At 43.0% G+C, this 25,795-nt stretch overlaps 1 protein-coding gene across 6 annotated transcripts in view; it reads left to right on the forward strand.

The window, feature by feature from the left end:
• eif2ak4 (eukaryotic translation initiation factor 2 alpha kinase 4) overlaps nucleotides 1-25,795 on the forward strand; it is a 162,673-nt gene that overhangs the window by 121,692 nt on the left and 15,186 nt on the right. For all 6 annotated transcript variants that reach the window (XM_078562929.1, XM_078562931.1, XM_078562930.1 and 3 more), the window contains 9 exons: nucleotides 731-780; nucleotides 4,211-4,379; nucleotides 4,596-4,712; nucleotides 12,079-12,144; nucleotides 12,467-12,637; nucleotides 13,662-13,796; nucleotides 19,436-19,540; nucleotides 19,772-19,900; nucleotides 21,102-21,182. In XM_078562929.1, the coding sequence (XP_078419055.1) occupies nucleotides 731-780; nucleotides 4,211-4,379; nucleotides 4,596-4,712; nucleotides 12,079-12,144; nucleotides 12,467-12,637; nucleotides 13,662-13,796; nucleotides 19,436-19,540; nucleotides 19,772-19,900; nucleotides 21,102-21,182 (1,023 nt within the window). The remainder of the gene's footprint in view (nucleotides 1-730; nucleotides 781-4,210; nucleotides 4,380-4,595; nucleotides 4,713-12,078; nucleotides 12,145-12,466; nucleotides 12,638-13,661; nucleotides 13,797-19,435; nucleotides 19,541-19,771; nucleotides 19,901-21,101; nucleotides 21,183-25,795) is intronic.

A 25,795-nucleotide genomic window follows, 5' to 3' on the forward strand; every position in this document is an offset into this window, starting at 1 on the left:
ATTTGTATTTTTTGCTGCCCACTCAGCTGTTTGGTTGGTGGGTGGGTGAATAGCCAGGCGGTCTTTGCATTTTTTGAGAAACCTCATCCACGGGCGGGATAAGGTTTCCAATGGTAAATAAAAAAAACAAATTTTTTTTTAACGTTTTTAACATGTCCCTCTTCATGTGACTGAATCAATGTGGGGGGATATGTTTATATCATTTGTAAAATCGTTATTGTTCATTTGAAAATTCTTCAGCTCTCTGAGGCAGCTCTGTGCCTTCAGGCAGCATTCTGTGTGCGCTCCCCCGCGCATGCGCAGACTTCAGCGATCGCGCTCCTCCTGCCTGCACTCCGGCAGCTGAGGCTCTCAGCATGCGTTTCATGCTGGCTGGCTGCGTGAAATCGTAGTTGGAGCTCAATCGTGGGCAGTGGTCCATTTTGCGGCTGTTCCCAGGCCCGCCCGATGAAGGGAGAATCCTGCCCCATGTTTGTTGCATCCTCCTGAACTAATAGTGATTCAGCCTGTCCTGAGTTAGGTAAATGAAATTGTATTAATTAATGCTTTCCAGGGCTGTTCTCTGAATTATTTTGTTGTATGTAATCGGAAGTTTAAAAAATAATTCACTTTCAAAAAAATGCTTTTTAAAAAATGAATAAAGTTAATTATTTTTCGATTCTGAAATTTAGCTATGCCAAAGCCAAGAGTCAGTGTTGTGTATGCATCTCTTTTTCTCCCTTTTCTTTAGGTGCCTTTTGCAAGGTTTGTGGCAAGAAACAACATCACCAGTTTAAAAAGGTGAGCGGATACAGTAACTGGCTGCTGTAATGGCACAATTAGTGAAGGCATTGTCTACTTGAGGTTGAAGGCCATGTTAGTTTCACAGTTTGTGCCGAGTTGATTGACCTTGGTTGTGGTGACATACTTGGCCTCTGTACCATTTCAATTAAGGAGAGGCAAAACCGACCATTGTTTCCTTTTCTGATTGCTATCCAGTGATCCATACTTGAAAGTGCTTGTGTGAGCAGGTCTGGTGACGATAGGATCAGGCTGAGTTGTGATGAGTTAAACAGTTAAATAATCTACTAGAATATACTGTCTAGGTTCACATAATGAGTCACTGTCTGGTGGTACAGGGAGTTTCATGAGGTTTCGAGGTTTGCGTGGTGGCCGCGGTGCCAGAAGGGCAGGGGTGGAGTGTGCCTTCAGGAGAATGGGGAGAAAACAATTAAAATATCTTGTTGGATCAGATCTGTATAAACACCGGGCTGTGGACTGAATTCCAGTGCAAAGATACCACCTGATGATACAGTGGTCAAATATCTACTTCTGGCTAATTGACTTTTCCTCTTGCTAACTGGTGGTTGGATTACAGTCCGATGCAGGGCAGATGTCATTCAAATCTGAGTGAGAAGTAACCCCACAGTTCCATCTATTGAATCCGTGGTACAGTGTGCCAATGAGATATGTCACAAGGTGCCAAGCGTTTGTGCCTGTAATTTGTCTCACAGCGAGTTTTGGTTTTGGTGCCATAGTGAGGGAAGGGTGGACAGCAGGTCAGTTGAAGACACTATTGTCCTGCCCTGTAGAGGGTTGACCAAAGTCTCGATTCAGCTCACCTGGCCACAGCATGAGTCGGGGTGTTGTGTAGATCAGCAAAAATGGGAACCTGTAATGCAGGTGAGTTTAGTGTCATAGCAGGATAACTCCTTTGGATAAAAGCAAAATACTGCAGATGCTGGAAATCCGAAACAAAAACAAAAATTGCTGGAAAACTCAGCAGGTCTGACAGCATCTGTGGAGAGGAAGACAGAGTTAACGTTTCGAGGCTATATGACTCTTCATCAGAAATAAAGAGATTTATTTCTGATGAAGAGTCATACAGACTCGAAACGTTAACTCTGTCTTCCTCTCCACAGATGCTGTCAGACCTGCTAAGTTTTTCCAACAATTTTTGTTTTTGTTAACTCCTTTGGATCTGAGTTTGAACATATCCCTGGATTGATGGGGTGGAAGTTTCCTCTTGCTTTAAGGATATTATGTAAAATGAGTTTGGGCTGTGCACATGGTTTGATTGAGCCTCGTTCTTAATAGACATAAAAAAAACCACTCTATAGATCAGTTTGGCAGAAATTGACATTAAATTGGGAATCTAGGAAGCCATAACTATCACATGGAGGCTCTATCTCTTGGCTCAGTGTGATGCTGTTTTGAGATTGAAGTAAGCATGAGCTGAATCTGACCAAGAGCGCTTAATAGGGCAGTGTAGAGGGAATTTTATTTCTTAACTATCCTGTCCCTGAGATGGGTGTGGCTGATGGGTATAGTGTACAGAGAACATTGCTCTGCATCTAATATGTGCTAGAACTGACAAGGTGCTTGATAGAGCTTTACTTTGTAGCTAACCCATTCTGTATCTTGGCCTGGAGTATATGATGGGGAAATTTAGAAAGAGCTTTACTCATGTTTAATATTAACATACAAAGTGGTGATCCCCTGTTTTATTTAAAAACCTCTTCTGGTTGTCTTAAACCCCTTACCCTTGTTTCCTCCACTCTCATCACTAACAGCAATTGTGAGAAATTAATTGATTTCTTTGTCACCAAGATTGAGAACAGCTGCTTCTGCATCTGCCTCCCTTCTCCGAGCATACGAAGCTAAACTTCCTTTCCCATCTCCCCACATGCCCTCTCCAAGCTCACCTTGTGCATGAGACCCAGCTCTCGTGTCCTCTTGACTTTATTTCCACTAAACTCTTGACCACCCAATTTTCCTTCCTGGCTTCCATGTTAGATGTCATTACTATCAGTGTTCTCTCCTCAGGTTCTGTCCCTCTTTCCTTCAAATATACCATCTTCACTCCTTTCCACAAAAACCCAATTCTTGATGCCTCAGTCCTTGTAAACCACTTCCCCATCTCCAACCTCCCTTTCCTATTCAAAGTCCTTGAACATGCTGTCGCCTCTCAGATTTGTGCCCATCTTGGGACTCATGTTTGAACCCCTCCATTCAGGTTTCTGCACCTGCCAGGATACTGAAACAACTTTTTATCAAAGTCACAAATGACATCCTATGTTATTATAACAAAGGCAAACTTTCCTTCCTTGTCCTTCTTGATCTGCATGCAGCCTTTGACACAGTTGATCATACCGTCCTCCTCCATCGCCTCGCTGTCGTCCAGCTGTGTGAAAGTGCACCTACTCACCTGGTTACATTCTTATTCAGCTAATCATAGCCATAGAATTTCCATCAATGTCTTCTCTTCCCATTCTTGCACCATTACCTCTGGTGTCTCCCATGGATCTCATTTACATGCTATCCCTCAGTGACCTCATCCAAAAACACATCAGTTTCCACACTGAAGACACCCAGCTTTACCTCACCACCACTTCTCTTGACACCTCCACTGTCTCTGAATTGTCAGACTACTTGTCTGACATCCAGTACTGGATGAGCAAAAATTTGGTTGAGTTAAACATTGGGAGGTTGAAGCCATATTCTTTAGTACATGTCACAAACTGCTCCCTCGCTATTGAACTCGTCCCCTTCATTGACCACTGAGATTGAACCAGACTGTTTGCAACCTTGGTGTCACATTTAACCCTGCGATGAGCTTTCAACTATATATCTGCACTGAGAAAACCTATTTCCACCTTTGTAACATCACCGAGCTCTGTCCCTCCCTCAGTCCTTCTGCTGCTGAAACCCTCATCCTTGGCTTTATCTTCAGTCTTGACCTTTCCAGTGCATTCCTGGCCAGCCTCCCACTTTCTACCCTCCGCAAACTTGAGGTATCCAAAGCTCTGCTGCCAGTACTATAACTTGCACAAAATCCTGTGCATCCATCACCACTGTACTCTTGTCCTACACTAGCTTGATTTTTAAAATTTTCATCCTTATTTTCAAATCCCTCCATGTCTTCATCCCTCCCTGTAACCTACTCCAGCCCTACAAACATCCAAGATATCTGCATTTGTCTAATTCTAGCTTTTTCAGCATCCCCAATATTAATTGCCCCAATGTTGTAAACCATGGCTTCAGTTGCCTGGGCCCTAAACTCTGGAATTCCCTCCCTAAACCTCTCCACCTCTCTACCTGGTTTCGTCCTTTAAGACAGTCCGTAAAACTTTTTAACCAAGCTTTTGGGCAACTGCCCTAATATCGCCTTATGTGACAATATAAATACAAGTATCGTCATTAACCTATTTGATCTGTTCCTTATTCATAGATACTGTATTGAACGGGTATTCAGACCCCGAAAGCTGGACCGCTGTCACCCTAGAGAACTCTTAGAATGTGCATTTGACATTGTCACACCAATTACAAACAACTTGTTGCCAGATGCAGAGGTGATCTACACCATTGTCGAAATTATTCAGGAATTTCCTGTTCTGCAGGTGGGGAGTTAGTCCATATATTGTTAACCAGTTCCATCCAATACAATACTTTCTTCTTATCTTTTAGGAGTGAAGGTTTTGCAGTTCAGATTCATAGTTTATAGTAACATCCAAATGACTGGGATATTATCCATGATTTATTTGGCTATCATGTGGTCATATTCTCCTTTTGGTTACTCTTCCCCTTGAGAGATTGTTGCATTTATTTGTTTACAGAAGCGAAACTACAGAATCCATCTGAACCACACTGGCCTGTTGAGGGCAGTGATTCTACACTGTGGGATACCAGAGGACAAACTCCAGCAGGTGTACAACATCCTGTGTGATTCTATGGTGAGTTCTGTTGAGCTGCTTAAATTGCCTCTGTAGTTGAAGATACCAAAACTGCTCTGTTCCTGGATGTTCTGTGTTTTAATCCTGATACCATTGTAAACACTACCAGCAACCAGTCACCTCTGCAATATACAGCACAGGGAACAAAAACTGTTTTTGGTTTCTTCTTATTCATATGTGAATTTTGTACTCATCAAATAAATAGCATGAAGTCTAGCTTGCCAGAGTACTCCTAAATAGAGTACTTACTAAACTCGGAGGATTTGGTGAGTGAGGGTGTTTTAAGGGTTGATCTCTTTCTAAAATCTAGTCAAGTTTTGTGTTTAGTAGCTAACTTAACTTTAACTTGTAGTTTCTTTCAGTTTTAGTCAGTGGTAAACAAGCTGCCTGCTGGTGACAGCTGCACAGTTAGTTAATTAGATGGCTAGTTAGAAATGGTTCCCTGGACAGCATTGTCTGACTCTGGTCTTTGGAATTCCAGTTATTTTAAACACAGGAGGTTTTGCTTATTCACAAAGTAAATAGCACGAAGTCCAGTTCACTGGAGCACTGCTAGAGAGAGCACTTACTTAACCCGGGGGGTTTGGTGAGTGAAGGAATTTGGTGCAGTGAGGGAAGGGATGCTGTTCTGGTCTTTGTGGTTTGAGAGATGGAACTGGAAGCCTGAGAGCTGAAGTCCAGAGGGTTTAAAGAGGTAAGCAGCTAGTTGATTGGTTGGTGAGCTTTAAGGTTTCTTTTTTTCCCTAAACTAGGACATTAGTTTAAACTAGAACTGGGCAAGAATAAGTATTGGATTAAATTTATAGCTTAACTAGTTAAATTACTTGATATAGCTGGAAATAATTGTTGAATAGGGAATTTAATTAGTTAAATAAATAAGACTATTCTAAGATATGACTGAGCGGGTTGTATGCCTGGACTGCAAAATGTGGGAGTTTGTGGACGGTGAGACTGTCCAGAGCAAACACTTCTGCAGCAGACATCTCTATCTCAGATCTCTCCAGCTCAGTCATTGAGCTGGAGTGCAAGTTGGAGAGACTCTGACACATAGGGGAGGGGAGGAGTCACATCCCAGGGGAAAACACATGTTCAGGAAAGGGAGGGTGTGACTGATGAGCAGCTTGATAGCAGGGATTTCGGAAAGGCCAAGAAGAAGGTCCTGCAGGCACTCATCCTGTCCAACAGGTACAATGTATTCACTACCTGTGAGGACAAGGCGATAGAGTGCAGGGCGGACAGTCACACCACAGACCAAGGCACCATGGCTCAGAAGGCTGTCTGAGGAAGTGGAGAGCAGAATAGAAATGTTGGAGTAACAGTGAACATAATTAGTGCGATAGATAATGTCCTCCACAGCCAAGAATGAGAATCCCAAAGAGTATGTTGCCTACCTAGTGTCATGGTAAGGGATATCTCACGGCAGCTGGAGAGGAATTTGGAAAGGGAAGAGGTTAATCCTGTTGTTGGGTGGAACAAACAAGAGGGAGGAGTTCCTACTGAAAGAGTTTCAGGAACTAGGCTATTAATTAAAAAGCAAGACCTTGAGGATAATAGTCTCTGGATTATTGCCAGAGGCATGTGCAAATTGGCATAGGAGCAGACAGACCAGGAGAAAAAACATGTGGCTGGTGTGGGAAAGTGGGGTTCTTTTTCATGGGACACTGGTTCAAGTTCTGGGACAGGAATGGGCTTCATTGACAGGATGTACTTCACCTGTACCAGGATGGGATCTGTGTCCTGGTGGAAAGGGTAAATGGGGAGGTGGAAAAAGCTTTAAACTAGGTAGTGGGGGGAGGGGAGAAGGGATCTACAGGAAATGTAAACAGTCTAATATAAAGAAAACAGGGTGGGAGAACATAGGAAAGAATAAAGAAAGGAGGACAATCATAGCAAGGGAATAAATAGACTTATAGAACTGGAGACTAAAAAGGTGGTTAAACATAAAGCGAGAGAAGTCCAATTAAAAATGTGTTAAAATGACTGTACAGCAATGTACAGTGTCAGTAAAGTGAGAGAAGCCAGACATAATAGGGATTACTGAGACATGGCTACAGAAAAATCAGCACTCGAATTTAAACACTGTAGGTTATAACAGATTTAGAAAAGGTCAAGTCAGAAAACAGGGAGGTGAAGTAGCTGTACTTCTTTTGGATAACATAATGGCAGTAGAGAAAAGGGACTCAGCTATTTGCAAGAGAATAAGGGAATGCATATTGGATAGAGATAAAAGATAATTGATGCACCATCACACTTGTGGGTCTTGTCTACAGACTACCTGGAGGAGGAAATATGCAGACAAATTAGAGAATTGAGTAGAAAAACATAGAATAATAATCATGGGGGATTTCGACTACCCTGATATTAATTGGACAGAAAAGGTAGGTAAAAGGATAAGCGAATGGTGTTCCTACAATGTGTACAGGAATCCTTTCTAACCCAATATGTAAAAAGCCCAATAAGAGAAAATTCGCTATTGGATCTAGTAATGGGGAATGAACCAGACAGGTAAAAGAAGAAAAAGCAGGGAAACGTCTAGGCAGTAGTGACCATAATGTAATACACTTTAAGATGATGATAGAGAAGGACATAAAGATGACGATAGCCAAGTTACTAGATTGGAGAAAAACTGATTTTGAGGAGCTTAGGATAGAGCATAGGAAAATAAACTGGGCAACTACAGTGGCAAACAACAATGTAGAACAACTATGGGAATCATTTAAAATGGTGTTCAGCAGGGCGCAGGAAATATATATTCTGCTAAAAGAAAATAAACTAAATACTGGTGAGATTCCATGAATGACTAAAGACATAAGGGAACAATTGAGGGTTAGAAAGAAGGCATACATTGAATGTAAAGGCAGCAGAGGAGTGCAGGATAAGAGAGAATACAAAGAGATTAGGAGAGAAGTCAAAAAACAATTAGGAAGGCGAAGAGAAACTATGAAATTAAGTTATCAAGGCACATAAAACAAAATAGTAAAATATTTTGCAGGCACATCAACAAAAAGGAAGCCTATGAAGGGAATAGGACCATTAAGTGATAGATGGGATAATATTACGGGTACTGGTAGAGAGATAGCAGAAATAGTAAATAATGGTTTTGCTTCGGTATTTGGTAGAGATGACATTGAATGATGAGATGAGCAATGAGATAAGTGCATTTAATACAAAAAAAGGGGGATGTATTGAATAAACTAAACAAGCTTGGGCGATAAAGCCTCTGGTCTGGATGGATTTTATCCATATATTCTAAAAGAATCAAGGGAAAATATAGCATATTTAATACTAAGATAAAAGCAAAATACTGTGGATGCTGGAAATCTGAAACAAAAACAAAAATTGCTGGAAAAACTCAGCAGGTCTGACAGCATCTGTGGAGAGAAAGACAGAGTTAAAGTTTTGAGTCCGTATGACTATTCCTCAGAATTAAAGAGAAATAGAAATGTGGTGAAATATAAGCTGTTTAAGGGGGGTTGGACAGGTGAAGCTGGATAGAAGGCCAGTGATAGGTGGAGGCAAAGGAGAGATTGCAAAAGGTGTCATAAACAAAAGGCCAAAGGGATGTTGACGATGGTGATATTAGCTAAAGGATGTGCTAATGGTGACATTAAGGGTAGAAAGCAAGATGAGCAAGTGACAGATGGACCTAGTGGGGGGGGATGGGATCGAAATAGGCTAAAAGGTAGAGATAAAACAATAAATGGAAATAAATTTAAAAAATAATAATAGAAATAGGTGAGAAAAGAAAAATATATATATATTTAAAAAGAATAATTAAATAAATAAAAATAATAAATAAAATATTCCAGCAATAGTACTGAAGACTTGTGCTCCAGAACTTGCTGCGCCCCCTAGCCAAGCTGTTCCCAGTACAGCTACAACACTGGCATCTACCTGGCAATGTGAAAGATTGCCCAGGTATGTCCTGCACACAAAAAGCAGGACAAATCCAACCCGGCAATTGCTGCCCCATCAGTCTACTCTCGATCATCAGTAAAGTAATGGAAGGAGTCATCAACAGTGCTGTCAAGCAGCACTTGCTTAGAAATAACCTGCTCACTGATGCTCAGTTTGGGTTCAGCCAGGGCTACTCAGCTCCTGACCTCATTACAGCCTTGGTTCAAACATGGACAAAAGAGCTGAACTCCCGAGGTGAGGTGAGAGTGACTGCCCTTGACATCAAGGCTGCATTTGACCGAAAGTGGCATCAAGGAGCCCTAGCAAAACTGAAGTCAATGGGAATCAGGGGGAAAACTCTCTGCTGGTTGGAGTCATACCTAGCACAAAAGAAGATGGTTTTGGTTCTTGGAGGTCAGTCATCTCAAGCTCCAGGACATCACTGCAAGAGTTCCCCAGAGTAGTGTTCTAAGCCCAACCATCTTCAGCTGCTTCATCAATGACCTTCCTTCCATCATAAGGTCAGAAGTGGGGATGTTCGCTGATGATTGCATAATGTTCAATACCATTTGCGACTCCTGAGATACTGAAGCAGTCCATGTCCAAATGCAGCAAGACCTGGACAATATCCAGGCTTGGGCTGACAAGTGGCAAGTAACATTCGTGCCACACAAGTGTCAGGCAGTGACCATCTCCAACAGGAGAGAATCCAACCATCGCCCCTTGATGTTCAATGGCATTACCATCACTGAATCCCCTACAATCAACATCCTGAGGGTTACCATTGACCAGAAAGTGAACTGGACCAGCCATATAAATACTGTGGCTACAAGAGCAGGTCAGAGGCCAGGAATCCTGTGACGAGTAACTCACCTCCTGACTCCCCAAAGCCTGTCCGCCATCTACAAGGCACAGGTTAGTAGTGTGATGGAATATTCTGTACTTGCTGGATGAGTGCAGCTCCAACAACACTGAAGAAGTTTGACACCATCCAGGACAAAACTTGATTGGTATGGCACCCACAAACATTCATTTCCCCCCACCACAGATGCACAGTAGCAACAGTGTGTACCATCTACAGGATGCATTGCAGGAATTCACCAAGGCTCCTTCGACAGCACCCTCCAAACCCACCACCCACTACCATCTAGAAGGACAAGGGCAACAGATAGATAGGAACACCACCACCTGGAAATTCCCTTCAAAGCCACTTACCATCCTGACTTGGAAATATATCGCTGTCCCTTCACTGTCGCTGGGTCAAAACCCTGGAACACATTCCCAACAGCACTGTGGGTGTATCCATACCACATGGACTGCAGCGGTTCAAAAAGGCAGCTCACCACCACCTTCTCAAGGGCAACTAGGGATGAGCAATAAATGCTGGCCCAGCCAGCGAAGCCCACACCCATGAATGAATAAAAAAATATAGAAGTACACCTAGAAATGAGAATTATAATAATGAATAGTGAGCATGGATTTGAAAAGAGAAAGTCTTACTTGATCGACTTATTGAATTTTTTTGAGGCAGTAACAGAGAGGTAGACAATGGTAATGTAGTAGATGTAATTTATCTGGATTTTCAAAAGGTCTTTGATAATAGACTAATGAATAAGGTCAGAGAATGTGGATTCAGGGGACAAATGGCAGAATGGATTACTAGCTGACTTCATGACAGAAAGCAGAGTAGGAATCAATGTTCAGAGTGGCAGAGTTAGCTATTCAGAGTGGCAGAAGGTGGGAAGTGGTGTTCCACAAGGATCAGTGTTCTGATCACTGCTGTTCACAATTTGCAGTAACAATTTGGACTTTGGAATCAAAAATACAATTTCTAAATTTGTAAATGACACCAAGTTGGGGATGATAGTAAATACTGAGGAGGACTGCAACAAATTACAGGAGGGCATTAATAAACTTGCAGAATGGACAAATAATTGGCAAATGAAATTCAACACAGGTGAAGGTGAGGTAGTACATTTTGGTAGTAAGAATGGGGAGGTCACTTATTACTTGGAAGGCACAAGTCTAGGTGGGATAGAGGAACATAAGAATCTCAGTGTACAGATACATCAGTCACTAAAAGGCGCCTTTGGTTAGAAAGGCCATTTTAAAAAAAAGCAAACCAAGCACTAGGTTTTATTTCCAGAGGATAGGATTGTAAAGTAAGGAAGTTATGCTAAACGTGTGTCAAAACTTGGTTGGACCACACTTAAGAATACTGTGTGCAGTTCTGGTCACCATATTATAAAAAAGATATAGAGGCACTGGAAAGGTTGCAGAGAAATGCGTGGGTATACAGAGGTCTTTAAAATTATGAAAGGTTTTGATAGAGTGGAGATGGAGACAATGTTTCCTCTAGAGCATAACTAGAGGCCATCAGTATAAGATAGTGAGAAATCCAGTAGGGTATTCAGAAGAAACTTGTTTAGGTAAAGAATTTGGAAATTGCTACCACAGGGAGTGGTTGAAGTGAATTTTGTAGATGCATTTAAGGGAAACTAGACAAGCATATGATGGAGAAGGGAATAGAGGGTCACGATGGTAGATTTAGACGAGAAAAGATGGGAGGAGGCTTGAGTGGAGCATCAACACCAGCATGGACTGGTTGGGCTGAAAGAGCTGTTTCTGTGCCATATACCCTATGTAATTCTATGAAAGTAGTGATAGAGAACTAAATTGCTCTGGTATGGCATCTTAAGTATTGAGTAAAGCACCTTTTACTTTGTTACACCCGCATGCCTCAGTCCTACCTTTATTTTTACCTTATTGCGATATGTTTTCATTTTCCAAGGCATCCATTCTGTGACTCCACAGAGTGGAATTTGCAACTTTGTGCTGAATAAAGGATCTTTTTGTGTTTGGAGTCCACATCCACTAGTACCTGACTGAGACTGCACAAACTCATTTCACATAGGATTTTCACAGCCACTGGGAGAGACTCTTATCTGAATAGCCTGAGCTATAAACAGATTCTGGAATGGCAACCTGCTGAGCATCCAGTTCTCCCATTTTTTTTTCAAAGAAGAATAATGTGCAGTGTAATTAAAAGTACACATTCAGACTCTGGTTTTGCACCTATGTTGGTTGAGAGCTCTGGCACCACATTACTGAATTTAGCCAATAATAAAAGTACAGTCTGCACAGATCCCGGGACTTGTACACGTCTCAGTCTCCTGATTCATCTATAAGAATTCTAGATTGCCACTACCCCCACACCTGACTGTGCTGCCTCACAGGTAACCTGAAATTGTCCAGGAGATTGATCTGGTGATCAAAATCCCTGAAGATCAAAGGGTTGCGTAAGTTCATGTGACTTGACTTTCATTTCATATCTATTGTATTTCAATGGTGCTTACTTAAAATGTATTTTTAAACAATTCTCTATCAAATATTTATATTTGGTGTATTGTCAGATTTACTCATTTCTTCCCATCTCCTTTAATATATAACAATCTCTCTTCCATGGCAGATGGGGAAGCTGACCAGACAAGAGGTAGAAGCCAAGTTCTACAATCTCTCATTGTCACAAAACAATGTAAGTCGAGTGGCTGCTTGTTGCCGACATAATGACATCTGCTTCGGTCTATAGAATTGCATAGAATGTACAGTGCTGATATAGCCCATTAGGTCCAACTGGTCTATGTGAATGTTTATGCTCCATGTGAGCCTCTTCCCATTGTACTTCATCTCACCCTATCAACCCTATCTTTCTCTTCCTTTTCCCCAGTGATTATTTAGCTTTCCCTTGAATGCATCTGTACTCTCTTTGTGCTGTGGTAATGTCTGGTGTCTGGTTATGTGGAGCTTAGCAGGGAAAGCCACTTCTGTTGTTAAAGTGCCATTTCTCTCTCATCCAGCTGTTGCTCCTATACAAGCATATTGAGAATAAATTGGATCTGGAAGAACTGAAAGTTATGCTGTCACCTCTGATGAAGGGGAAGTTGGTTGTTTGCCAGCTGGTAAAACAGGCCTTAAAGGAGCTTGAGGAAGTGATGGAACTCCTAAAGAAACTCGATGTCAAACTACAGGTTAGTTGTAACTGTCATCAGTGATTTTAAATAGCCAATAGGCACTTCACCTAATAGCTCAATGTGTTAAGGCAATGAGTGTAGCTGAATCATACAAGCTGGGCCACTGCCAGTTTAGTTGGTGCTGAGTTAGCTGACATAAGCTGGGTACAATAAGTGTGCTACAATTGGTTTCTTTTGCCCTCCAGGGTCTGGGGTGCCATCAGTTAGCATTCACCCCACTTGATCACTGTGTGACTCAGAACTGTGGGACCCACTTCCTCCACAGTTGAAGACACTGCTGATTCTCTGTTCATACAAGATATGGTACTGAACAGCACCTGTAACCTGTAGAACTGCATCGACACTAACTTTAGGAGAGGAAAATTGTTGAGAGTAGCATGCAGCAAAAAGATGTTCCAGATTTGCAAATTTGATAGGTGGCAAGTGGGACAGATTTATATATCCTCGGAATCTCAACAAGTTTTTCGCTGGTAATAAAATCAGAAATACTCAGCAGGCCTGGCAGCATCTCTGGAGAGAGAAGCAGAGTTAATTTTTCAGGTAGATGACTCTTTGTCTGAACTGAGAGTACTTAGAGGTGTAACAGTTTTTAAGCAAGAGGAGAGAAGAAAAGGAAAAATCTGTGATAGGGTGGAAGACAGAAGAGAGTGAATGATAACATGGATGATAGTACAATATAAAAAGAGATGGTAATGAAACAGGTAATGCAACAAAAGATGTGTCTAGAGGAGGTGTAAATATGAAAAGCAGAATTATCAACAGCAGCTACTGTCCAAAAAAAACTAACAAAGAAAAACTGGGAGCAGAGACTACGATCTGAAATTGTTGAATTCAACATTAAGTCCAGAAGGCTGTAAAGCGCCTAATTAAAAAGTAAGGTACTGTCCCTTGAGCTTAGATTCAACCTCACAGGAGGCCAAGGACAGAAAGGTTAGAGTTGGGAGTGAAGGGAAAGTGAAAAGACCATTGATCTTAACACCTGCAGTGTTTGAGTGGTGAAGGTGTGTTCCTTGCTTTACAGGTGGTAATTAATCTGGGCCTTGCCTACAAGGTGCAGCAGCACAGTGGAGTCATTTTCCAGTTTGTAGCGCTTGTGAAGCGGCGACACCACATTGTCCCAGATATTTTAGCAGCTGGAGGAAGATATGACAGTCTGGTGAGTTTCTTTTGGTCCTGACTTTCCTTAGCTGCATTAATTACCTGTTGCTGTGTAAGATTCTGTTCATCCAGATTCAGGGATATTTTGTTGCACAAGCACACTCTTGTCAACGTGGTATTAAGTACATACAATAAGCAATTGTGTACCCTTTTTGAGTACTAGCAAATAGTGGCTTCAGTCAGTCACTGGCACCTCCTTCAGTAAAGCTGTTTTGTTCTTTGAGGTATTGCTGCTGTATTTGGTTTGATCAGAGACGATAATCCAGGCTTGTCCAACCTTCTCGGATTGGCGGGGGGGGCCCCATTTCAATTTTTCTCACACTTAGAGTCATAGAGGTCTACTGCACAGAAAAAGGCCCTTGGCCCATCGTGTCTGTGCCGGTCAAACAAGTACCTAACTATTCTTATCCCATTTTCCAGCACTAGGCCCATGGCCTTGGCATCGCAAGCGCACATCTAAGTACTTCTTAAATGTTATGAGGGTTTCTGTCTCTACCACTCTTTCAGGCAGTGAGTTCCACATTCCCACCACCCTCTGGGTGAAAAAATTCTTCCTCACATCCTCTCTAAACCTCCTGCCCCTTACCTTAAATCTATACCCCCTATTGATCCCACCGCCAAGGGGAAAAGTTCCTTTCTGTCTACCCTATCTGTCCCCTCATAATTTTATGCACCTCAATCATGTCCCCCGTCAATCTCCTCTGCTCCAAGGAAAATAACCCCTGTCTATCCAATCTCTCCTCATAACTAAAACTCTCCAACCCAGGCAACATCCTGGTAAATCTCCTCTGCACTCTGTCTAATACAATCACATCCTTCCTATAATGCGGATTCCAGAACTGCACGCAATACTCTAGCTGTGGCCTAACCAGTGTTTTATACAGTTCCAGCATAACGTCCCTGCTCTTATATTCTATGCCTCGGCTAATAAAGGCAAGTATCCCATATCCCATCTTAACCACTTTATCGACCTGTTCCGCTACCTTAAGGGACCGGTGGACATGCGCACCAAGGTTCCTCTGATCCTCGGTACTTCCCAGGGTCCTACCATTCATTGTGTATTCCCATGCCTTGTTTGTCCTGCTCCAAGTGCTTCACCTCACACTTATCTGGATTAAATTCTATTTGCCACTGATCAACCCATCTGACCAGCCCGTCTATATCCTCCTGTAATCTAAGGCTATCCTCCTCACTATTTACCGCCCCACCAATTTTTGTGTCATCCGCGAACTTACTGACCAACCCTCCCACACTCATGTCCAAATCGTTTATATACACCACAAACAGCAAAGGACCCAACACCGATCCCTGTGGAACCCCACTGGACACAGGCATCCAGTGACAAAAACACCCCTTGACCATCACCCTCTGCTTCCTGCCACTCAGCCAATTCTGGATCCAATTTGCCAAATTGCCTTGGATCCCATGGGCTCTTACCTTTGTTATCAGAGTCCCCATGCAGGACCTTATCAAAAGCCTTGCTGAAGTCTAAGTAGACTACGTCAAATGCATTGCCCTCATCTACACACCTGGTCACCTCTTCGAAAAATTCAATCAGATTGGTTAGACATGACCTCCCACTAACTTGGGCGGGCTGATGTGCAAATTTCAGAAAGATAAGGTTTGGCACAGCATTAAACATGAATTTCAAAAAAGAACAGCTGACGTATGAAAAGAAACAACTTGCTGAGCAATAATAAATTTGTTACTCATTTTTAAAAAAATTAAGATGACCATTCAAGTGTGAACGGGTGAGGTGTGTGTGACCAGCTCACTCCCAGTCCCAGGGTACTCAATTACTGTCCCTCACCACTGTGAGAGTGCCTTTGGTGTGTGGGGGTGAGGGTGAATGAGAACACTGAGACTGGGAGAGAGACAGGCACACTCCCCCCTCTCTCTCTCCATGTGCTCAATCTCTCTCTCTCTCACACGTATATACGCACACACACCCACAATCACCCTCTCCCTCTCACGCACAAACACATACTCACCCTCTCTCTCTCACACACACACACATACTTACTCTCTCTCTCCCTCCCTCGCTCGCTCACTCACTCTCTCACACACACACACACTCACCCTCACCCTCTCTCACACACACACATATACACACACAGTCACCCTCTCCCCTTCTCTCATGCATATACACGCGCACACACACATACGCGCACACACATACTCACCCTCGCTTTCTCTCTCTCACACACACACACACACACACACACACACACACACACTCAACTCATGGACTGCAGTGGCTCAAGAAGGCAGCTCACCACCCTCTCAAGGGCAAATAGGGATGGGCAATAAATGCTGGCCCAGCCAACGAAGTCCACATCCTGTAAATAATTTAAAAAAAACCTCCCTCTCTCTCACACGCTCGCGCTCTCTTTCTTTCCCTCTCTCTCACTCTCTCTCTCACACACACACACACACACACACACACACACACTCACTCACTCACTCACTCTCACACACACACTCTCTCTCACCCCTTCTCTCTTTCTCTCTCTCACACACACTCACCCTTTCCCTCTCTCAAACAACCACCCACCCTCACTCACTCACCCACCTTCACTCACTGACTCACCCACTCTCTCACCCACTGATCTACCCATCCACCCTCACTCACTCACTCACTCACCCACCTTCACTCACCTACCCTCGCGCTCACACTCCCTTTCTCACTTCCTCACTCACCCACTCGTCCACTCTCTCACCCACTCACTCCCTCATTCACCCACTCACTCCCTCACTCGCCTGCTCTCTCCCTAGCCCGCTCTCGGTGGTAGTAGCTCCAGCAACACTCAAGAAGCTTGACATCATCCAGGACAAATCAGTCTGCTTGATTGGCATCCCCTCCACAAACATTCACTCCCTCCACCACCGATGCACAATGGCAGCAGTGTGTACAAGATGCAGTGCAGAAACTCACCAAGGCTTCTCTGGCAGCACCTCCCAAACCCATGACCACTACCATCTAGAAGGACAAGGGCAGCAGACACATGGGAACACCACCACCTGGAAGTTCCCCTCCAATCCGCTCACTAACCTGACTTGGAAATATATTGCAGTCCCTTCACTATCGCTGGGTCAAAACCCTGGAACTCCCTCCCTAACAGCACCATGGGTGTACCTACACCACAGGGACTGCAGCAGTTCAAGAAGGCAGCTCACCACCACCTTCTCAAGGGCAATTAGGGATGGGTAATAAATGCCAGCCTAGCCATTGATGCCTGCATTCTGTAAACAAATAAAAACTCACCCTCACTCACTAAATTGGGGGCGGGGGAGGTGTGATAAGCATGGAAGAGAGGCCTGGAGCGAGGCTTGAGGCCTTGCGGCACCCGAACTCGAGTGCTCACCCAGGGAAGCACTGAGAGTCAATTGAACGCGGAGGGGGAACTTGGTGGAATGTGGGAGGAACCAGGGAACCCGTCTGGAGCTGGGGGAACGCGGCCGGAGCCGGTTCAAAGGACTATAAGCCGGAGGGGGTGGGGCGAAAGCGTGGTGAACTGAGGGCCTGCGCGCTCCAGAGTTGCTAGTGTTCGCTATTCCTCTAATCATAGCCTGGCTTTCTTCCATGTTTGATGCTGATTGGTTCAACAGTGAGCCTATCAGCAGCAAACGCAGGAGAGAAACGGGCTGTGACTGGAGGAGCAGTACCCTGCAGAAATCCTCAAACTCACTGACCCATCCTACCGGCATTTTTAGCTAACACTCCAGGGGCCACATGGAGGGGCTTCCAGCCCACGGTTTGGACAAGCCTGCCGTAATCAGAATAAATGAGTTGCTAAAACATAGCATCTTGCACATGGCTCAGTGTCCACATTGGTCCAGACCATTGAATATTTTTCTGCTCTCCTTGCATACACGCAGAGTCACACACACTGTATGTCCTGCTCTCCTCTTATGCCATCCCTTGCTTGGGTACATTTCCATAAAACGGTGTAATTCTTCATGTGTCAAGCTAAATACTGAGTGCTGTTGGTTTATTTAAGCGTGGAGAACGTAGTGACTGACTTCCACCCTTGCTCAATTGTCATTCACATGATGCACTTCCCAGCAATGCTAACTTGGTTAATATTTCCTTTCTTTAACTTTGAGGCACTGAGGCTAATTTGGAACCCCCGATGCAGCTCTAGATGAGCTGGCCGACCTTAACATACATTGCATGGCTCAGTTCCAAACTTCAACAACTGCACCAACATTACCCCTTACTGATGCTATAAACCTCATATCTCAATATGCACTCTTGGACAGGAGGAATGCACACCAGGGTTGACACTTCCCTCCCATCGAGTTTGGTATAGCTGGTGTCCATTTCCATGTCACTTCTGCACATAGATCTATGAACTGTGCATAACAATGCAAGTCATTATCATAGTATGACTGTTCAAATGCAAGGTGATCCTCTGCTGATGAAAGAGTTGATATTGACTTGTCTCTGAAGTATATTCCTGCATCTGTGGCACATGCCTGTCCTATGAGACACGTACCAAATTAGTTCTACAGATTCTGCCTCTAATTAAAAATCCATGTGATTGAGGTATTGCCTGGTTGTTATGGTGAAAACCTAAAATAACTCTCATTCTTTCAAGTGATCCGATCTTGATAAGGTCCCAAGTAGGAATAACACAGTTGATTCTGGGTACTTGGAAGGGCAAATCAGCTGTGGTTTCTGCTCCCTCAGACACCTGTTGTAAGTCACGTGAGTGGAAATTGTGCGAGAATGGTGTTTGTATCCATGCTGGAAGAGGCAACCTCTCTAACCCCACCTATGAAGGATAGTCACTTGGGTGAGGGACAGGAGGTGGCCTGGCTACTGTGGACCCATAATTTAGGAAGAGTCTGCACCTCTGAGTGCAGAAAAGCAAGGCAGTAAACTGCCGGGTGGTTGCACAGCACAGAATTTATCAATGCTCTGTTGCACTTTCCTGCAAAGCGAAAGGCTGTGGATTGATCATATAGTCACCTACAATATGATTTATGCTCTCAGTTGTACTGTTGTAGAAAGGTACCTGGCACTTAAACTGATGAGGGAAGAAAACCAACAGAATGTCGGCTTTGTTTGTATACATGTTTAGCCTAGTTCCAGAGTGAGCATTGGAAGCTGCTTCCTCCTGCCCTGCCATGGGTTTTGATGCAATACATAGTTGTTGCTCATCAGAGCACCCAATTCCTTTCTCTCCCTTTTCCTGATTTTCTCTGGACACAAGATGGGCAGTCGTTTGGTATATTGCCTAAATGACTATTATTTGTGTAAGACAGCAAGCAATGGCTTCAACAGTGGATGGTATCACTGCTGATCCTAACCTTACCCTATGATATCCACTCATTCAGTTTCCAGCAAGGCTGACTGGAGCAGGAACTCTAAGATTTGTTGCTCCGTGGTTCCCCACTTGCTTCTTTATCAATAGCACCTGAGGCCATTTGTAGTGGTGGAGGTGATGGCAGCAGCTGCCCTAACTGAGATCAGCTACGTCAGCCCTGATCAGAAATCGAACAATCGAACTACGGGAGCCACACCAAGCACTGCATTTATCCCATCCACCATTTACAGATCTCTTTAACACAATGTAAATCTAATTGTCCTTTTCAAGAAATTAGGATTGTAAAAACGTTGTTCTTCCTTAGATTCTCGAGTTCCAGAGACCACAAGTCGTAGGACCAGTCTCCTCTGCCGTAGGAGTCAGCCTTGCCTTGGATAAAATCCCTCCGCTTTGTTTCACATCTGAACTGGTGAGTTAGCTGTAGCAAGAGTTTTGCTTCACTGACACTTTGCACTTTATATCTTTGCAAGCTTCATATGTAATATATCAGCCAAACAAGAGAAGTATTTAGTGACCAGTTAAGGGACGGGAGTTGGAGAGGTAACTCCGGCACAAACACATTTTCTCCTCTGACTTGTACCAGTGACTTTTTTGCAAACTGTGTGTTGATAACTCCACAACCTGCTGTCTTCCATTGCAGCCCGCTTTCTGTCATTTTGAGACACTGGTGGTTGCAGTGGGGAAGATGTCGCTGGAGAGAGCCATCAGCATCATCCAGAACTTGTGGAAATTCGGCATAAAAGCTGAGTTGCTTCACAATGTCTCTCAGGTAATACATGCAATAGATTTGGGATGCTGGTATAATTTAAGAGGCTGGAGCTCTGTTGATGGAAGCTGACCTACAGGCAGCTTGATTTAAGAGGGTGGGGAGGCAGAAATACTTGCGTGATTACCACCATGATTTCTCAGCTTTTTTGTATAGTTAATGGGTGTAGTTGGTGCACTTTTCATCCAGACAATATTGCAGAGGTGACAGAGAACTACGATGTACGGTGCTCCCTTCCGCAGGTTTGGCTATAGGTCCAAAGACACTGGTAGCCCTTGCGCACCGTGGCCATTTTTCATGTATAAATACATGACCATTGTCAGAGGAAAAGAGAGGAAGCATCACAACTGAGCTGGATCGTCTTCATCTGACAGCCACACATGTGAATTGTGGTAGTGCTCATTGAACAGTGACAGGAGTGGGAATACAGATGGACTTCTTCACCATCTCCATCACCGTTAACCCAGCTGAGATCAGCCAACTCAGCACTGACAGGGGATTGAATTTGTGCCTATCCTGTCTTTATGAATCAGTATGACATTGTTATGTATTTACTGAACCAATCTTTGTTTATATTACAATAAATCTAGCTCTGGTCACACTTTAGGAAAGATGTGACAGTCGTTGGGAGGGTGCGGAGGAGATTTATCAGAATGGTTCCAGGGTTTGGGGGGATTTTAGTTACTAGGTTAGGTTGGAAAGACTGGGGTTGTTCTTCTTGGCACAAAGAAGATTGAGGAAAGATTTAATAGAGGTGTACATGGATATGACAGGCTTAGATAAGGTAGGCAAGGAAAAACTGTTCCCATTAGCTGATGATACAGGACTAGGGGACACAGATTTAAGATTTTGGGCAAGAGATGCAGGGGGAATGCGAGGAAGAACTTTTTGATGCATCGAGTGGTAATGTCCTGGAACTCGCTGCCCACGAGGATGGTGGAAGCGGAAACAATCAATGATTTCAAAAGAAAATTGGATGGGCACTAGAAGGAAATAAACTTGTAGTTCTACGGGGATCAAGCAGGGGAGTGGGACTGACTGGATTGCTTTGCTTAGACTTGATGGGCCGAATGGCCTCCTTCTGTGACATATTGGGCTGTATGACTCTGTAACTACTCTTTGTGCTTTATGTGAATTGAAGCTGTGTTTCTGATTTCAAGTGATTGTTTTTTTATGTAATAGTACTGGCTTTTCTCTGTCTCAGGAAGAAGTTCAGGAGCATTGCAAACAGGCTGGAATCAGTTACTCAGTCCTAGTCTCAGATAAAGAGAGTAAACATGTGAAGGTAACGAGCTATTCAACTTTTCAGATTCATCTCAATGTTAAAACCCCTAATGCCCCTTGCTTATAAGTAAATATGTCCAAATGGATCTCCTGTGGCATTGCTTGCTGTTTCCATTGCTAATAAGGACAAGAGTGTAGTAGTGTTACACCATGCAAGCACAATGTATTATTCTACTGTGGTGGAGTGGCATCCTTTGAAGGCCACAAAGTCTAATTGGTAATCGCATAAATAATTACGTGGGTCATTGAATTTAATTGTCATTTAGTCAATAATTTTGCGGATTGGAATGTGCTTGCAATTTCAGGCTGCCACTCAGAACCACCCAACATTTTGAGATTGTTTTATATCGATTACTGTGATATTTGCAACGGACAGTATCTCTGCTTGAATCTATGCCTTCAGCAGGGAAGGAAATGGGGAAGAATGGAGTAGGAGAGGGAAAGGAAAAGGAATTGAACAGGCAAAGATAAAACGTGCAGAAAAATGAAACTGAAATTTTTGCCTAAGCTTTATCCTTTTCACTCTGTCTGACTCCAGTCAGGTAATTGAAGGCAACTCCAGTATTATTGTTACAGCCTGTGTTATTGAACCCTGCCTGGTTGGTTTAATTCTACAGATGACATTTCCATATCAGCAGCAGAAATGGTGCTACAATATTCCCAGAAAGTGATTGTCTGCCAGTGACTATCACCTGCATTTTCAATCATCCCTGATATATAAAACTAGAACTCTTCCAGAGGATAAACTGAATTTTAGCACTGACTGGTTTTTATGAGAGCCTGTCCCACATATTAGTTACAAACATGATGCATGCTCAGTCTTGAGATGTGGTAACAGAGCATCTAATAGTTCTCACAGTTTAAATCCATCAGAAATCTCTCCCTCAATGAAACCAGTATTTTTGTTGGGAGTGTTTTGCAACTGTCTTCTCATCAATAGGTTGTCTGTAATGGGATTACAGTAACCTGCTTTGATTATAGTACAATGATGGTTAAACAACATAAAAGCTCTGCGAGTAATACTTTCTGCAGGGTTATAGAAATTTGAAACACACAGAAGTTGCTCCTGTGGTAAGTGTTCTGTGTTCTCTGTGCTGTGGATGTTCTGAATCAACACCTGCTTTGCTGTTTCTTCTTTTCTTGGGTATAGCCCTATGTCTGATCGGGGAGGGATCAGGTGGGCACCCTATGATTGGAGAGAGGGAGACCCTGTGTGTGGTCAAGAGGATGGACACCTAGAATATATGCATGGTCGGGTGTCGGGGCTGAGTTGGAGACCCTGTGTGTGGCTGAACAGAAGAACACAAGAAATAAGAGCAGGAGTAGACTTTATGACTTGTCGAGCCTGCTTTGCCATTCAGTACGATCATGGCTGATCTTGGCTTCAACAACACTTTCTTGCCTGCTTTCCAAATCCCTTGATTCCCTGAGAGACCAAAAATCTGTCTATCCCAACCTTAAATATATTCAACGATGGAGCATCCACAACCCTCTGGAGAATTCTAAAGATTCACCACCCTCTGAGTGAAGTAATTTCTCCTCATCTCAGTCCTAAATGATCAGCCCCTTATCCTGAGACTGTGCCTCCCATGTTTTGGATTCCCTGACCAGCAGAAGCAATCTCTCAGCATCTACCTTATAGAGTCAGAGATCTACAGCACAGAAAAAGGGCCCTTTGGCCCATCGAGTCTGCACTGGTCAAACAAGTCAAGCCCCTTCAAAATTTTGTAGGTTTCAATGAGATCGCCTCTCATTCTTCTAAACTGCAGAGAATATAGGCCCAATTTACTCAGCCTCTCATAGTAGAACAGCCGCCTCATCCCAAGGACCAACTTGGTGAACATTCTCTGTGCCGCCTCCAATGCAAGTATATCCTTGCTTCAATGTGGAGACCAAAACCACATACAGTATTCCAGACGTGGTCTCACCAAAACTCTACAACTGTAGCAGGACTTCTTTATTCCTGTACTCCAATACCCTTGCAATAAAGGCAACCTGCCACTTGCCTGCCTAATTGCTGTACTTGCATGCTAACTTTGTGTTCCTTGTATGAGCCCACCCAAGATTCTTTGAACATCAATACTTACAAGTTTCACACTTTTAAAAAAAAATTCTGTTTTTCTATTCTTATGACCAAAGTCAATAACTTCACATTTCCCTACAAAATACCTGCCATCTTGTTGCCCACTCACTTAACCTATCTATGCCTCTTCGCAGTCCTCCCCACAGCTCACCTTTCCACCTAGCTTGGTATCATCAACAAACTTAGATACTCTCTGTCTCTTCATCTAGGCCATTAATACAGATTGCAAATAGCTGAGGGCTCAGAACTGATCCTTGCAGCACTCCACTATTCACTGCCTGCCAACCTTAAAAAGCCCCATTTATGCCCACTCTTGGCTTCCTGTCCATTCTCTATCCATGCTAATATATTACCCCCTACTCCACGAACCCTTATTTTGCTTAATAACCTTTTGTGTGGGACCTTATCGGATGCCTTTTGGAAAGCCAGGTATATGACATCTACTGATTTTGTCCCTTATCCATTCTACTAGTTACATCCAAAAGCTCTAATAAATTTGTTAAACAGAATTTCCTTTCAGTAAAACCATGTTGACTTGTTCTAATCATATGCTTTTCTAAGTGCATTGTTAAGACTTCCTTAATAATAAATTCCAGCATTTTCCCAATAATTGATGTTAGGCCAACTGGCCTGTAGTTCCCTGTTTTCTTGCTCCCTCCTTTCTTGAAACGTGGTGTAACATTTGCCAACTTCCAATCTGATGGGATTGTTCCCGAGACTAAGGAATCTTGGAAAATTGTAGCTGGCGCATCAACTATCTCTTCTAGAACCCTAGGGCATAGGTCATCAGGTCCTGGGGGTTTGTTGGATTTTAGCCCCTTAAGTTTTTCTAATACATTTTCTTTGCTGATAGTAACTTCCTTAATTTCCTTCACTCTTTTTAGCCCCTTGGTTACCGTCTATTTCTGGTATGAAACTTGTGCTTTCTACTATGAAGACAGACACAAAATATTTGTTCAGTGCCTCTGCAATTTCCTCATTCTCCATGATAATTTATCCTGTCTCTGCTTCTAAGGGACCAACATTTACTTTAGCTACTCTTTTCCTTTTTATATACTTATAAAAGCTCTTACAATCTGTTTTTATATTTCTGGCTAGTTTACTCTCATATTCTATTTTTCCCTTTTTTATCAACATTTTGATTGGCCTTTGCTGGTTTCTAAAAACACTTCAAATCCTCTGACTTGCTACTGTTTTTTTGCAACATTGTAAACCTCTTCTTTTAATCTAATACTATCCTTAGCTTCCCAAGTGAGCCACAGATGGGTCTTTCTTGAAAAGTTTTTGTTTTTCAATGGAATGTATTTCCACTGTTCATTTACCTCCATACCTTTTAGTCTATTTATCCAATTGACCTTAGCCAGTTCTTCCCTCATACTTATGTAATTGGCTTTGTTTAAGATTTTTGTTTATGACTGGAGTATGTCACTTTCAAACTTAACGTAGAATTCAAAGGTATTATGACCACTCTTTCCCAGTGGATCTTTTACTACGACATTATTAACTAACCCTGTTTCATTACACAATACTAGATCGAAGATAGCTTTATCCCTAGATGGTTCCACAATGTATTGCTCAAAGAAACTGTCACAGAAACATTCTACAAACTCATCTTCTAGACCATTCTTGCCTATTTGATTGTCCCAGTCTATATGAAGATTAAAGTCGCCACAATTATTATATTGTCTTTGTTACAAGCTCCAATAATTTTGTGTTTACTGCTCTGTCCAATGTTGTAACTACTGTTTTGAGGAGGTGACCAGGTGTGTAGATGAGGGTAGTGTAGTTGATGTAGTTTATATGGGTTTCAGCAAAGCCTTTGACAAGGTCCCACATGGGAGACTTATAAAGAAGGCAAATGCACATGGGATATAGGGTAATTTGATGAGGGGGATTCAAAATTGGCTTAGTTGTAGGAGAACAGAGGGTGATAACAGAAGGATGCTTTAGTGACTGGAAGCCAGTGTCCAGTGGAGTACCACAGGGATCTGTGCTGGGTCCCCTATTATTCGTCATTTATATAAACAACATAGATGACTATGTGGGGGGGAGGATTAGTAAGTTTGCGGATGACACAAAGATTGGCCGGGTGGTTAACAGTGAGGCTGAGTGTCTTGGGCTACAGGAAGATATAGACAGGATGGTCAAATGGACAGATGGAATTTAACCCTGAAAAGTGTGAGGTGATACACTTTGGAAGGAGTAATTTGACAAGGAAGTATTCAATGAACGGCATGACACTAGGAAGTTCTGAGGAACAAAGGGAACTTGGCGTGTGTGTCCATAGATCTCGGAAGGCAGAGGGGCATGTTAGTGGGGTGGTGAAAAAGGCATATGGGACACTTGCCTTTATCAATCGATGCATAGATTACGAAAGTAGGGAGGTTATGTTGGAGTTGTATAGAACCTTGGTGAGGCCACAGCTGGAGTATTGTGTGCAGTTCTGGTCACCACATTATAGGAAGGATGTGATTGCACTGGAGGGAGTGCAGAGGAGATTCACCAGGATGTTGCCTGGGAAGAAATATTTA

Source organism: Cetorhinus maximus, chromosome 18, assembly GCF_964194155.1.
Source record: "Cetorhinus maximus chromosome 18, sCetMax3.hap1.1, whole genome shotgun sequence".
Lineage (NCBI taxonomy): Eukaryota > Metazoa > Chordata > Chondrichthyes > Lamniformes > Cetorhinidae > Cetorhinus > Cetorhinus maximus.